At 49.8% G+C, this 15,005-nt stretch overlaps 1 protein-coding gene across 1 annotated transcript in view; it reads right to left on the bottom strand.

Moving 5' to 3' along the window:
* The window catches only part of lamb2 (laminin, beta 2 (laminin S)), a 45,767-nt gene that overhangs the window by 13,755 nt on the left and 17,007 nt on the right, over positions 1-15,005 (bottom strand). The window contains exons 6-19 of the mRNA XM_007890390.2: positions 14,539-14,727; positions 13,309-13,372; positions 12,599-12,801; positions 11,079-11,199; positions 10,048-10,236; positions 8,262-8,441; positions 8,041-8,153; positions 7,575-7,654; positions 6,925-7,060; positions 5,012-5,170; positions 3,502-3,629; positions 2,216-2,336; positions 1,400-1,592; positions 340-483 (exon numbers count right to left, since the gene is read on the bottom strand). Coding sequence (XP_007888581.1) covers positions 340-483; positions 1,400-1,592; positions 2,216-2,336; positions 3,502-3,629; positions 5,012-5,170; positions 6,925-7,060; positions 7,575-7,654; positions 8,041-8,153; positions 8,262-8,441; positions 10,048-10,236; positions 11,079-11,199; positions 12,599-12,801; positions 13,309-13,372; positions 14,539-14,727 — 2,020 coding nt within the window. The remainder of the gene's footprint in view (positions 1-339; positions 484-1,399; positions 1,593-2,215; positions 2,337-3,501; positions 3,630-5,011; positions 5,171-6,924; positions 7,061-7,574; positions 7,655-8,040; positions 8,154-8,261; positions 8,442-10,047; positions 10,237-11,078; positions 11,200-12,598; positions 12,802-13,308; positions 13,373-14,538; positions 14,728-15,005) is intronic.

The raw sequence follows: 15,005 nt of genomic DNA, 5'->3' as shown, positions 1-15,005 counted from the left end.
TATAGTGCCCTCCACGCCGGAGAGCTAAACGATGGCGGAGCCCGAGGCCGAGCCAGGGGGAAGGGGGAGGGTGGATGTAGGCGCAGTCGAAAAGGAAGGTCTTCATGCGAGGCCTGAAGATGGGGAAGGAGGGAGGGCAGGGGGGTGAGGAGAAAGGGGTCGAAAGAGGGATTTCCAAAGTTTCGGGGGGGGATATTGGCTGAAGGTACAGCTGCCGACGGTGGAGTGGAGGATTCGGGGGATCTCCGAGTTGTTCAGTCCAGTTCAAGGCCTTTTCCTGGGTCTCGGTCAAGAAACAGACGGCACAAGTCAACAGCGGGACATTTCCGGTTTACTTACATCTGCAGCCCGTGGGGCCAAACCCGTAGGTCCCCGGAGCACACTGGTGACAGCGGCGACTGATCACCCTGGCCTTGCATCTGCAGCGGCCTCCGTTCGGGTCACACACCAAGCTCAGCGAGCCTTGGGGGTCACATTGGCAAGCTGAAGAACAAAACGCTCGTTACAGACACCGCAACACAGCACCAGGTCCGTGTAAAAGTCGATCTAATGGCGACGACATCCGAATAAAATGGACAGGGAGAACCGTCGAGAAACAGCAGATACAAGGTCACTACTGCTGATTTCATTCCGGGAACCTCGCTTGGAGTCCCAGTAAGACAGATGGGATTGAGGTTTCCCCCACCCACCCCAGTTTGTTGGCTAACGGTGTACCGAATGGGTTTGGGCCTAATTTATCTCATCGCCATTGTCAATTCAATTCTGCTGAGCAGAAAGGGAAGGAAATCAAAACGCCCCCGAGTTGCCAAATTTACATTTTGCCCCCATTAACGATCCCTTCAAAATAAAAATGTGGGTCGCTCACGACACGACTGTTTGTGGGGACGCGGCTGTGTGCAACTGGCTGCCGCGTTTCGCCCACAAAACACACAGTCACTTCACTTTACAGTATATCCTGTGAAGCGCTTTGAGACGTCCGAACACGACGTGATAAGGCGCTATATCAAATGCAAGGATTATTATTATTATTATTAATTCCTTCCCTGGAACTTCCAGGTTTGGGAACGCTGCTCGGTCAACAGTAAAGGACGTGGAGCCAAATTGGAGGCTTCAACCACTAATGGGGATTCCCAGATCTCAAAGTGCTTCACAGGATATACTGTAAACTGCAGTTACTGTGTGTCTTGTGGGCAAACGAGGCTGCCAATTTGCCCACAGGAATGTTCCACGAACAGCCGGGAAGTGAGTGATCAATTTTATCAGAGGAAATTGTTGGCCAGGAAACTGGGAGAGAGAAACTCCTTTCTCTTTTTTGCCACGGGATCTTTAGCGTCCGCCTGAACAGACAGACGGGACCTCGGTTTAACGTCTCAACCGAAGGATAAGTCTTCAGACTTACACAGGGCTCCGTCGTGGATAATGGCCGACAAACTGCTTATGAGTTTGGCACAGATGTCGGTCATCGGAGACTTGACGATGTTCCTGCTGTGGTCATGGCAACGGTAGCGCTCGAAGGTCTCCCTCCGGCTGATAGACCCTCGGTCTCCAGCGATGAACATCTCCATTGCAGAGTAGCGAGGAATCAGAACCATCTGGAAGCGAGGAATCAGTGCATCAAAACCACCTTCTCACCACGGTCCCTGAATCAGTGCAATTCCTCTACTCCCTGCCTCCCACCCAACACTGTCCGACCGTCAAACAAATTACAGGAGAAGATCACAGGAAGATGCATCCATGACAGACATATCACTTCCTGTTGTGCCTTATGCATTATCAACGATAATAATAATAATAATAATAATCCTTGCATTTGATACAGCGCCTCATCACGACTTTGGGACGTCTCAAGGAACTTCACAGAATATACTGCAAAGCGAACTGACTGTATGTTTTGTGGGCGAAACGCGACAGCCAATTGCGCACAGCAGCGTCCCACAAACAATAATGGATTGAAGTGGCCAAATTATTATTATTGTTTTTTTTTGGGGGGTGGGGCGGGGAGGGATTATTAACCCAGGAAAAGCGATCCGCAAATCGACTAACAACAACAGTTATCTGGAGAGATGCAGGATAGAAGAACAGCGTAGAGTGTTGGTGGCCAATCTCTTTGGTTGCCCGACAGAATAAATGTTTCCCCGATTGAATATTTCATGATTTACGCCACGTGCTTTCGCGCTTATTCAAGCCCAACCCGCAGTCAGCCTGCACTACTCACAGAATCCACCAGAATATTGGCCCCGGGTATCTTTTCCCGTGAAATGTAGCGTTTGAACTCCATCCGGATGGTGTAGCTGACGGAGCGTTCTAGGCACACCGGCTGTGGCAGGCTCACAAATCTGAGGACGTTGAGTAAAGACGTGAACGACTGAGAAGTTACAACAATGATATAGTACTCCTTGTATTTGAGATCGCGCCTCATCACGTTGCTGAGATGCCTCAAAGCTCTTCACAGGATGTTCTGTAGAGCGAATCGATCGTATGTTTTGTGGGCGAAACGCGGCAGCCAATTGCGCACAGCAGCGTCCGTCCCCACGAACAGTCGTGGATTGAGTGACCGAAATTATTATTGCAGNTTTTTTAAGGGCAAGCGATCCACGAATTGACTCACAACTGAGTTCCTACTTACTGCGAGGTAAACAGAGGCGTGTGGAGTAAGGAAACCTGCTTAAGGTTTCGCCCCGCCTGGGAATCGAACCTAGGTCCTCTCGCGAGGCAAACACGCTAGCCACTATGCTACAGGACTGAGGTTATAACTTTGGATGCTCATGGGGACAGTATTCACAAGGGAATTCTCACTCGCACGATAGCTATTCTGTACTCTCCACCCACTCACATCTTCCATGGTCTCCCTCGATTTAATTTTGCTGCTCTTAATCTCGTCGTTGCTCTTTAAAATGTTGATTTCGCCCACAAAACACACAGTCACTCCACTTTGCAGTATGTTCTGCGAAGCGCTTTGAGAAGTTTCAACGACGTGATAAGGCGCTGGATCAATTGCAAGGATTATTATTATTATTATTAAGCTCCAAAATTGGCTGTCTGCGCTGGCCTCTTCCTCGCTGAGCTGAAATCAATCGCACACTCACTCCTGCACTAACTCAGGATATCGAGGCTGTGGAATCCTCGGTCTTCTCTTCCTCCCACGATGTGCAAGTTAATAATCCTGACATTTAGTGCAGTGCCTTTCGCATCAGGAGGATATTCCAAAGCATTTCACTGGATATACTGCAAGTGCAGTCACTGTGTTTGGTTTGGCGAACGCCACAGCCAATTTGCACACCATCCCAATTTTATTTGGGGCGGTGGGGGGGAGGGAAGGGGGGAAATTGTCGGCCAGTACACCGGGAGAGAGAAACTCCCTTCTCTTTTCAAAAAGTGCGTTGCATTTGATATAGCGGTTTATCACGTCTTCGAGACGTCTCAAAGCGCTTCGCGGGATAAGCAAATTCAAAGCAGAATGGTTCACGGTGAGAGCGCAAATCACATCCATGCACATCTTACCTGGAGCTTGATGGCAAGGATGTAACTAATAGATCATCGGCAGGGATGGTGTTCCCACAGGGGCTGCTGGTGGGGATGGGCCCCGGACGGATGATTGACACTAACACCATCTCCCATTCCATTGGGAACTGCAATCAAAACAAAAAGCCACAGTGTCGATTCGGCAGGTTACTCAGCTGTGCTGTCGTAAGATATAATAAACCTTGCGTTTGACACAGTGCCTTATCCCGTCTTCGAGACGTCTCAAAGCGCTTCATAGGATACACCACAACGTGAATTGACTGTACATTTTGTGGGTGAAACGCGGCAGCCAATTGCTCACAGCAGCGTCCCCCACAAACAATCGTGGATGGAGCGAACAACTTAGTATTAGTAGTCATTTTTTTTTAAAACAGGTTGTACTGAACCACTCACACAGACTCCTCGACAAAACAAAACAATATTAAAGTCAACTCCAAAGTAAACACAGAAGCATCCTTCCGGGTATCAAGGCCCACAGCTGAGGTTTTATTGAGCAACTACGTACAAGGCAGATACAAGGAAGGAAACCAGATTATGGGAATCGCCGTAAACGCGTCTTACGATGAACAACGTTGATTTTGGACAATCAGAGATAGCGGGAAATAAGCGATGACTGAGAGAGAGAGCGCACGGCGAGACTAGGTTTCAAACCAAGGCCAGACTGAAGGGACGAAAAGTTTTTCCTCTCTGCCAGCTCTGAGTGCAATAACCCTGTTGGAGGTTTTTGTAGCCATGTGTAGGAATAGCAGAGACATTTCATCCATAATAAGGCCAACCAGCCTTGTGCAGAGCTGTTGTGTTTCACTGGCTGGATTGAATTCATCTGTGTTCATTTTTATCAGTGGATAAACACAACAGCTACTCTAACAGTCACAGCAAAAAAAGGCCATAGAATGCCATTAAAGTTGTTGGCTTTACGTCCCGTGGAGTGGAGTATAAAACTCAAAATTATATGAAAATTGGAGATGATTGAGAGGGGTTCCTGATAAGAGGAGTTCAACATTTTGAAAGAATTTGACAAGGTGGACGTTAATAAACTCGTCCTCCAACTTGTTGGTAAGTCTAAAGATAGGTAGCAGTAAATCTAATAAGGATTCTAAGAGGAACCTCTTCACGCAGAGGGTGATGAGAACGAGGTACTCACTGCCGGAAGCTGTGGTCGAAGCCAAAAAAAAAGCATCAACGTTGATGAACGACGGGAATAGGTTGCCAGGGAAAGGTGGTTGAGGCCAGGACACTGGACTCGGGTGGATGTTCTGGGAGAATGCAATCAAATGGGCCGAAAGGTCATTCATCCACACCACTCTTGTGAACATAGAAGGAAAAGCTATAGGAAACGTTAATAGGATGGAGTTGCACAGTCTACAAATTTGCCTACAAATACACAGTCACGACACTTCACAGTACAATCGGGATCAAGCGTTTTGAGATGTGATAAGGCACCACCCCCCGCAAAGGTCCACGATAGGAAACCATCTGCCGTCAATACCTGCGGCTCGTAACGTATCACCAAGTCGTACTCCATGGAATAAGGAATGTTGTGGATCAGGAATTCCAACATGCCACCTTCCAGCACCTTCGCGAATCCGCTACCTGTCCAGGTGGCCGGCCGGCCCGCCATGTGCTCCCGATGTACCTTAGTCACTCCCTGCATCGCAGCGAGCAAAACCAGAGTCACTCGATTAGTCCCACACACCAGCACATCACTGCAGTCATATATATATATATATGGATAATATACTAAACTCCCACACAAATAGCAAGCACTAGGAAACGTCACGTGTCTCCTCTCCCAATTTCCTCCCCGCCCTTGGTATTCTTTCCTGAAAGCAATCAGCCATTTCATTGTTCCTTTCCACCTGATGAATGCAATGGGAAGTGGCCACTTTGGCGGGCACTTTTCCGAGATCAAAAGCCCTTGTGTGCTTGTTTTCGAGCATTTTATACTGCTAAGACGAGGGGATGGGGAGGTGGTGGGGTGGGGTGGGGGGGGGGGGGCAAAGCAGATTGGTGTCAGCACACGAGTCTGATCTGTGTAAATCGTATAATCAGCCGAGTCGTACATCTGCCCAAGCGTTTACATTCCCGGCATGGTTTACGCGATTCATACTTTGCGATAAGTCAAATTAAATAATAATAATATTCCTTGCATTCGATCCAGTGCTTTATCACGTCGTTGAGTCGTCTGTGATTGATACACTGTAAAGCGAATTGTCGGTGTATTTTGTGGGCAGCCAATTCAATATGTGATCCCCAAGTGATACGACCTGCGTGAGGTTTTACTGGACTCAGAGACACGCCTGATCTCACAGAAAAAGCTACACATCACATGTGGCTGGATTAGAGGGAGGCAGAGGGATGGGCACTTGTTAATCATTCTGCCTCGTCGTTGTTGCTCCGTCCGTTTAATCCTCAAATCCAAAGCCCACAGGAAGCACTTTGACCTCCGCATCCCCCAGACAAAGGGATTTTACAGCAGCGATCAGGCAGAAAATTCATCATCCATCAGACAGAAACATTCCACAGGCCAGCCGACAGTCTCCGCATCATTTCAGACGCACAAAAGATAGAACTTAGTGGCGTTTATTCAAACTTCTGAGAAGTAGAGATTATTATTATTAATATTATTATTATCCCGCAAATTTTCCCCCCGTCATGAAGCGCTGGAATTGGTGACTGACTGGCCTTTTTCACCCGAGCAGTGAGTTCTGTGTGTACTTGTGCGTCGGGAGAGCGTGCATTTGCTCAGCCTCACAAACTCCAGCTCTGCACTAGGCTCCCGATCCCTCTGCGGTGAGCCCTGCTGAAGAGTGTCCAGTGCGAACCCACGATCAGCTTCCGTGCTCCATGCCCTCGCAGGGCAATAACCCGTTGGGACTCATAGAAGCATTGGATTGTTCACCTACTACTACTACTACTACTACAGCAACTTGCATTTATATAGCACCTTCACACAAGTAGAGTCTGAGCGTTTCATGCACTGATGAAGAACGTGAGCTGGGATAAGACTGCTATGAGACAGGTTAGATTTAGCCTCATGCTGATGTGTTGTTGCAATAGTTGTTGAGTTTGGACGAGATAATAGGGTGTCGGGAGCCCCATACTGCAATGAGAATCAGCGGGAGAGGGAAAACTCTGGCCAAAATCAATGGACGAGGATTGAATGAACTCTGCATCCTATTCTCTCAACCCCCCCCCCACCACCCCCACACTCCCCCCTGTGCTAAACCCCTTCCTACAGCAAAGGCACGCTCGAAGAGGAGGGTCTTGAGAGGCACCTCGAAGGAGGCGCGGGAGGCAGCACACAAGTGAACGCACACACACACAGACACGTGCGCGCACGCACACACACACGCAAGCACGTGCGTGCAATTCAAAAGCAACCCGCGGCGTTGTTCTTACCGAGCCAAACTGTGCCAACTCCGCTTCATACGTGTAGTGGTCGAGAGCCATGAAGAAATACCCAGATTCCACCTGATCACACCGCCGACCGACCATATGGCCACGGCAGTGACATTGACCGGTTTCCATGGAGCACCTGGAGACGCAGAAGAGAGCAAGTTATCTACGGAAGGAACACTACTCGTCATCGAGGAAATCTCGCATGTCAAAGTGCTGTCACAAGCCGTGCGGTACAGGTCCTCCCACTATGCTAAATAATGTATAATAATAATCCTTTGCATTTGATCCAGCGCCTTATCGCGTCTTTGAGACGTCTCAAAGCGCTTCACAGGATATACTAAAAAAATGTAGTGACTGTATATTTTTTGTGTGGGGGGGGGGGGGCGAAAGGCAGAATACACAGTCAAATCACGTTACAATCCTGTGAAGCGCTTTGAGACGTCTCAACCACTGTTTGAAAAGAGAAAGGAGTTATAACTATTATTAATATTAATTATTATTATTATTCATTAGTAGTAGTATTATTATCAAACAGCTGATGAGAAAACTCTACGGCTTGGGACGGCGGCCGCCGGGAAGGAATTCCCGGGCTCGTATTTTAAGCACCGAGTCGTATTTTAGTGAGATTTTATTTTGGGTCGGTCACTTACTGGTTGTTGTAAGCTCCTCCTATGCTGCAGTCACAAGGCCGACATCCGTTCAGGTCGTGACTCAGAGCCCAGTGTTCGGTCTGCCCCCACAGTAGAGAAAAACACTCACCAAATAGCCGCTAAAGCTCGCACAGAAAACGTCTTTCACCCCCGACCATCTCTCTCCTCTCTCTCTCTCTCCCTCTGCGGAGCCCACGCACACCTCAACCCCTCGGTAGCTCCTCATCACCCACTTCGAGACGTCTCAAAGCGTTTCATGGAACATGCCATAAAGCGAATTGACCGCGTGTGACGTGTGGGCGAAAACGTGCGGCTGCGTGGGAGGTGGTGGGGAAGGTTGGGGGCGGGTTGGGGGATAGGGGAGGAGGGAAAGGTGTTTGAGGGGTAGGTGGGTGTTTTTGGGGTGGGGAGGGGGTGGAGGAGAGAGAGAAAGAGAGACGAGGTGGGGAGTTATAGGGGAACTCACCATACACTGGTTACAGCTGCGTCCGGTTACCAGTCTCTTGCAGAAGCAGTCGCCACTGATGGGATCGCAGGATGGCCCGTCTGTCACAGTCCCCCGGGGGTCACAGCGACAAGCTGGGGGCGGGGAGGGAACACAACGCAACAGTGGAGTAAACCATGTACGTACTCAGGTCAGCGCCGGAGCCGAGAGAACGCGCAGAGCACACAATCGGGGCAACTTACGTTGGCAGCCCTGGGTGTTGTCGGCGCTCAGCCCAAAGTATCCGGCCTTACACTTGTCGCAGCGAGGACCTTCCACGTGGCTCTTGCAGCGACACTGCCCGGCGATCATGCCCAGGCTGGAGTCATCGTGCCCATCGCAGATCCCTCCGTCCACCGAGCCGTCAGGATCACAGTCGCAGGCTGCGGGAATGGAGAATAGCATGGCTACCTGAGGCCAGGATTCAACCAGGTGGGCATTGCCCACCCCCCTGACCCTCCACCTCCCCTCCTGCCCCACCTCCCCTCCCTGCCCTCCCCGCCTCGCCCCCCTCCCCTCCCCGCCTTGCCCCACCTCCCCTCCCCGTCTCGCCCCACCTCTCCGCCTCGCCCCACCTCCTCTCCCTGCCCCGCCTCGCCCCACCTCCCCAACCAGTGTAGCCTCACCCGTCCCCCTGGTTGCACCTCATCCCACCTCCACCATACTTTAAGCTGCCACATGTCCCCCCACAAAATATACAGTCAATTGACTTTCCGGTAGCATATTCTGTGAAGCGCTTTGAGACGTCTCAACAACTATATCGAATGCAAGGATTATTATTAGTAGGAATATATTATTATTATTATTATTATAACGCTCCAAGATGCTCCCTTGCTTTGAAACGTATATAAATGCAAGCTGTTGTGTTGTAACTTTTTCAAATAATTTGTCTGGATCCCTCATTGTCGGCGGAGTAAGATATGAGGCGCGATTACACAAGTCAGAGGCCTTCAGGTTGGAAAAGAGGCGTCGCAGAGGGAACCTCATGGAGGTAACGCGGAACACTACGTTAGATTTAAGAAGGAAAAGACACAATGCTGTCAGATACGCCGAGGCAGAGGGACAGAGGAGAATGGCATCCGAGTTCTGAAGGACCACTTGAAGGAAGTTATTCCTTTACGCAAGGGGGCAATTGCACAAGTCGGCTTCTACCCAGCCAAACATTTTAAATAGAAGTGAAAGTGTCCTTGAAACTACTTCACCATCTCCCAGAGAGGAGTGCGGGCGAGGAGCAACAATAGTTGAGCTTGTCTAATCGCTGCAGAAAATATTGTGGCTGCACTGTGAGCTTTGGCGCAGCGGAAAGAGGAGGAGGAATTCCTGACTGTCAGCGACCGACCGACCGCCTTCCCTCTTTCCAGTGCAAAAGATTGTTTGAGCTCCCGAGGACGCAGGGAGAGGGGAGCACAGGGTGAGGGGGTGAGTGTTTCTCAGGCGTTTGCCAACGACGGAGCTGTTCCAGATTTCCATGTGGACACATTTCCAACCTTTTCCCTGTGGTTTACCACGAGGGAAAAACCACTGCTGGGGATGGAGCAGGATCTCTTGGGAGGTGCGAGTGGGGGACGGTGGGGGTGTTTTGGGGGTAGGGGTAGGGGAAGTCCTTGTATATTTTTTGGAGGGAGGGGAATTTTCGTTGTATCTTTTAGGAGAGGGGTGCGGGTGGGGGAGGAGTCAAACCGGGCCACTTCTCACAAGTTTATATTATTTATAAGTTGGCGTCTATTACCTTTTCATACAAAAACAACAACAACAAATTACCCACAGTCCCAGGGCGCTGGACAATCAGGGGTTTTTGGACTCGAGCTGGGAGTTGGGGGTCAGGAGGGGTGGAGGACAGGGTTTACAATACACCTTACACAGCGCCTAACTAGCGCTTTTTAACCTACAAGAGGACGTCGCGAGGATTCTGAAGACCACGACCACAAGCGGTCCTTTCCCCAAGTACCAACACACAGCTCTACGAAGACGGGCCCTTTCAATACTCACGGATGCAGACTCTGGGGTCACGGATGTCTCTTGCCGGGTCCTGGTAGTAGAAGGGTTTGCAGAGCTCGCAGTTCCTGCCCATCGTGTGGTGCAGACAGTCGTCGCAGACCCCACCGCTCACGTTTCCCGTGGCCATGTACACCGCCATGTCAAAGTGGCAGCTGCTGGCATGGTTGTTGCAGGTACACCCTGTAAAGAATCGACAACATTCGCGTGTTAACCGAGCTTCCAAACATAATGCAGTGTAGGCGTACATTTATACAATCCCCTTCGATGAAAAAATAATGATGGCTGAGCGCACGACTGTTTATGGGACACTGCCGTGCGCAATTAGTTGCCACGTTTCTTCCATCGTGTCTCAAACTACATACTGTATCCCGAGATATCGCCCACACAATATACAGTCAATTCACTTTACAGTATATTCTGAGAAGGGCTTTGAGACGTCTCGAGGGAGTGATGAGGCGCTATATCAAATGCAAGTATTATTATTATGCAAGTATTACTATTATTATTATTATACAGTGCCTTTCACGTCGGGAGGACGTCCCAACGTGTTTAATCCTGGCTTGGCGCACAAGCATACCTTGGCGCCCTTGGCATCAAATTCTTTTCGTTTTACGTTTAATAAAATTCTTGGTTTGGAATCAAATTTTGCCCGACTGGATAACGGATATAGCAGCAGCAGTGTCCCTCAAACAGTTGCGGATTGAGTGACCAAATTATTAATTTTTTTTAAAGGAAAACGGTCCGCTGATCGACGAACAACCGGGTTCCAACTTACTGCTCGGCAAACAAAGGTGTGTGTGTGTGTGCGGAGTAAGGAAACTTGCCTAAGGTTTCGCCCTGGCCGGGAATCGAACCCAGGTCCTCTCGCCTGCGAGGCGAGGGCTCTGATCGCTACCCCACAGGACTCCACCTTGCTGGTCTATGGCGTTAGCTGCATTTGGTGCTGTGTTAATAACTCAACATATTCCTCCGCAAGTGTTTCGCTGGCGGGACACTTGCCCTGTCCTGTTCCCAGCACTTACTTTTGCAAGCGTTGGTAAAGTGTCCCTCAGCTGGCCTCCAGGGAAGGTCGTTGTGGAAGCTGCCACACTGCTCACAGTTCAAACCTTTGGTGTTGTGATTACACATGCATCTACCGTGAACCTGTGTGTAACAGCAAAAGTCCACCATTAAAGCAACTCAGACATTTTAACAACAACAACTCGTATTTATACAGGGCCTTTCACACTGGGTAGCGTCCCAGAGCGTCCCAGGGGGAGGGGGGGGGGGAAGATGACCGTAGGCACGGTTGAAGAGGCGCGACCTGAAGATGGGGAAGGAAGGGGCAAGGATCCAGGAAGAGTGTTCCAGAGTTTCTGGGCGCAGCGGCTCGGCTTAAACCGTGGAACATTTTCCCACCAAACGTAAAACAAAAAAGAGCAAGAGTCCAATTCAACTTGTGAGTGGGTGACCCTCCATTTTGGGGGTGGGTGTTTGGGGGTGGGCGCTGGTGCAGGACAAGGTAAGTGGCAAGAGCTCGCCAGAACCTCTTGAGGCTGAGTTGGCTTCGAGGCGACATGCCGGGCTATGGAAGATATGAATTGAATCAATCCTCTGAGGTGGGCTTGGTAATCCAGTTCCTGGGCTAGTTGGTCCACAGAACTCCAGGGCACTTGACCACAAAGCAGCCAGCTTGAATTGTCAGCGGGACTTGGAGGAATAAGATCCCCAGCGATACAACAGAGCATCAGCCTAGACTTGGAACTCAAAGTCCCGATGGGACTTGAACTTTCTGACTCAGGAGTCAAACCCAAGTGATTCAATCGAAAGGATTGTTCCTTACCATCTGTGCTTCCCGGGGAGACATACTTGATAATAATAGCATTTCAACCAACTGACTTCATTCCCCAATGAGACAGGCAGCCTTTGCAAGCAGCTGCCGTTTAAAAAACTTACTAAAGAAAAGCCAACATTCCAACTTCACAACAACATACGCAGAGGATAATGAGAATGTGGCCCTCGCTGGTCAAAAACACCGGTCGAATGAGACAGTACAGAGGCATTTAAGAGGCAGCTAGATATGCACATGTACTCGAGGGCGAGAGGGGAATAGAATGGAGGGAGTAAGGACTGGATGAAGAGTTGGGTGGAGTTTGAACACGGACCTGTTGGGCCAATTGGTCTGTTTCCGTGATGCACATTTTCTATGTAAAACCTCATAGAACTTTCAATCATCTTCCCTAAAATCATTGCTATTTTGGGGTAGTACAACAATAACAACAACAATAAGAACAGCAACAAATGACATATATATAGCGTCTTTCACGTCAGGAGGATGTCCCAAGGCGCTGGACAATCAATGTTTCAGCCCCGAGCTGGGGGTCGGGATCAGGGAGGATGGAGGGCGGTGGGGGGGGTGGGGTGGGGAGGAGTGGGGGGGAGGAAGGATGGTGACCGGAGGCACAGTCGAAGAGGAGGGTATTGAGACCGGACTTGAAGGAGGCAAGGGAGGGGGCGAGGCAGAGGAGTTCCAGAGGGTGGGGGCCGAGATGCTCCTGAGTACCATTCCCTCGATGTCTCCCCGGATGCCCTGGATGGGGGCACACTCGCTGGCGTGACCGTAGCAGAAGCAGTTTCCTCGGACCACCAGCTCATACATCGCATAGTAGTACTTCTCTTTGATCTCATGCCGGGAGTCCAGCAGGTTGTCCCCCAGCGTGTGCAGTTTGGTGAAGTTGACCCGCAGGTTGGTGATCTTCAGCAGATCTTTGAACAAAAAAAGGAGAGAAACGGTGAGAGATTCTCGCCGGTCGCTGCGGAGAGAGCCACGTCACCGCACACTCACGCAACGTGGTGAGCCTGATCACATCTTCGAGACGTCACAAAGCGTTTCACAGGATATACTGTAAAGTGAATTTTTTTGTGGGCGAAACGCAGCAGCCAATTGCACGCAGGAGCAAACAGTCGTGGATTGAGTGACTAAATTATTATTATTATTTTAGCTTGAAGGGATTATTACCCCTGGAAAAGCAATCCACCAATCGACTAACAACCGGCTTCCTACGTACTGCTCGGTAGAGGCATGTGGAGTAAGGAAACTTGCCTAAGGTTTCGCCCGGCCTGGGAATCGAACCTAGGTCCTCTCGCTTGCCAGGCGAGTGAGCTAACCACTGAGATATAGGTCTCTAATACAGTAACAGCTTTAATGGAAATATTTTCCTAGCACCTCCGGGACACTCCAAGACTTTAATCACAGTAAAGCACGGAGCTTACTCTGAATGGAAGGACTATACGGATCTTCGATGCGGATTGCTGGGTCCAGAACTCTGTAGATCACCTAGTGAGAACAAGGAAAAAAAGGGAAAGAAAAATGTAGTTCAATCATACTGGGGAAAGATGAACACTTAAGTAACGTGGGGATGCTTTAAGTGGAATCATTGTAATAATTGCATTTGGTATAGCACCTTATCACGTCTTTGAGACATCTCAAAATATACTCTAAAGTGAATTGACTGTATATTTTGTGGATGAAGCACGGCAGACAATTGCATACGGCAGCGTCCCACAAGCAGTCGTGGATTGAGTGACCAAACTAGTATTATTAACATGATTGCGAAAGGCAAGATTTCGGAGCCTGGTCCAGTCCCTGTGTGAGAGGCTGGGCACACATCCTCCTTCAAGACCTCTGCTATTGTCAGTCAGTCTCGTACCAACATCAGGAAGTACAACTGCAGGTCCAAAGACTCTGGATCAAGGTGGAGCATCGGTTCATACTAGCGTGTCCCATTTTTCTTTTTAAGTCAGCCAGGTGTCTGACACATGTGGAAAAGCGTTACTTAAGAGTATCTTAACCCAATAGAGTTCCACATAAGCCTGGCAATTTCTGTTGTCTGTAATGGAATGCGCACTTTGTCCTTGAAGGGACGCACCTTGCTTAACCAAGGGATATGTTGGGTGCAGGTGGTCAAGGAGCCATGTCTTGGGGACCCCAGAGTGTACTCCAGACAATGTTCAACTAACTAAAGCTTGCCAATGAAAGCTCCGTTTGGCACTTCCTATCGCTTGGCCATCTGGGATCTACCTGCAGGAGTAACAGAAATAGGAAGAATCCTTGCTCCCATTGATGGGTCTGTTCTTCAAAGTCCTGCTGACAATCCAGGCAGGCCGGCCGGCCTGTCAGCAACAGTGTACTTGGAGCACTGAAGATTTGCCTGGGCTCAGGATCTACCACAAAGAATTAACTAAGTTCTGATAGATCCAGGCACGTCGCCTTAGAGCCAACCCAGTCCCAAGGAGACCCTGCTTACTCACCCACCCCCACCCTCCCATGGACATCCTGATCCATGGACATCTGAGGACATCCTAATTAGCAAGCTCTGGTGTTTGTATGTTGGGAAGGAGCAGGGGTGTCAATGAGTGGTGACTCTGCAACCACATTGATGCTCTGATGCTCAACGCCTTATGAAACTGTGAAAGGCTTCAGAAGAACAAGTGGCGACTCACTTCTCCCTCAGTTGACGGCTCGATGTCAGAGTAGCGGGATTCGCAGATGATGTCATCCACCTTTCTCAGGGGTCCTCGAGACACGTGGGGAAACTCAGACGCGCAGTCGTAAGCGAAGTATCGATACACTTGCCAGGTGCGGCCAAAGTCAGCGGAGCGCTCGATCAGCATGGCAGCCGGTCTGAACGTCTGCGGAGAGATAACACCTTATTACTCGCTTCAGTCTTTCCCTTTTCCAAACCTCTCTTGGTGGCTCACCTAACGCCGGGTCCCACTGACACAATCATCAGTGAACATGTGTGTGTGTCTAGACTAGCAGAGAGTTCTACCCCAGGAGGACGTCACAGTACAGTCTGATCTTACTGTTACTGTCACTTACTTGGGGTTGGGATGTCACTCAATAGCAATCGAGAACTCTTGACCAGATTTCAATCCCCCCACCAACCTCTGCATCCAAGCCCGGGAGC

This window comes from Callorhinchus milii, unplaced genomic scaffold (assembly GCF_018977255.1).
Source record: "Callorhinchus milii isolate IMCB2004 unplaced genomic scaffold, IMCB_Cmil_1.0 Scaffold12, whole genome shotgun sequence".
Lineage (NCBI taxonomy): Eukaryota > Metazoa > Chordata > Chondrichthyes > Chimaeriformes > Callorhinchidae > Callorhinchus > Callorhinchus milii.
The sequence above is the reverse complement of the archived record's forward strand: the minus strand, read 5'-3'. Positions and strand labels throughout refer to the sequence as shown.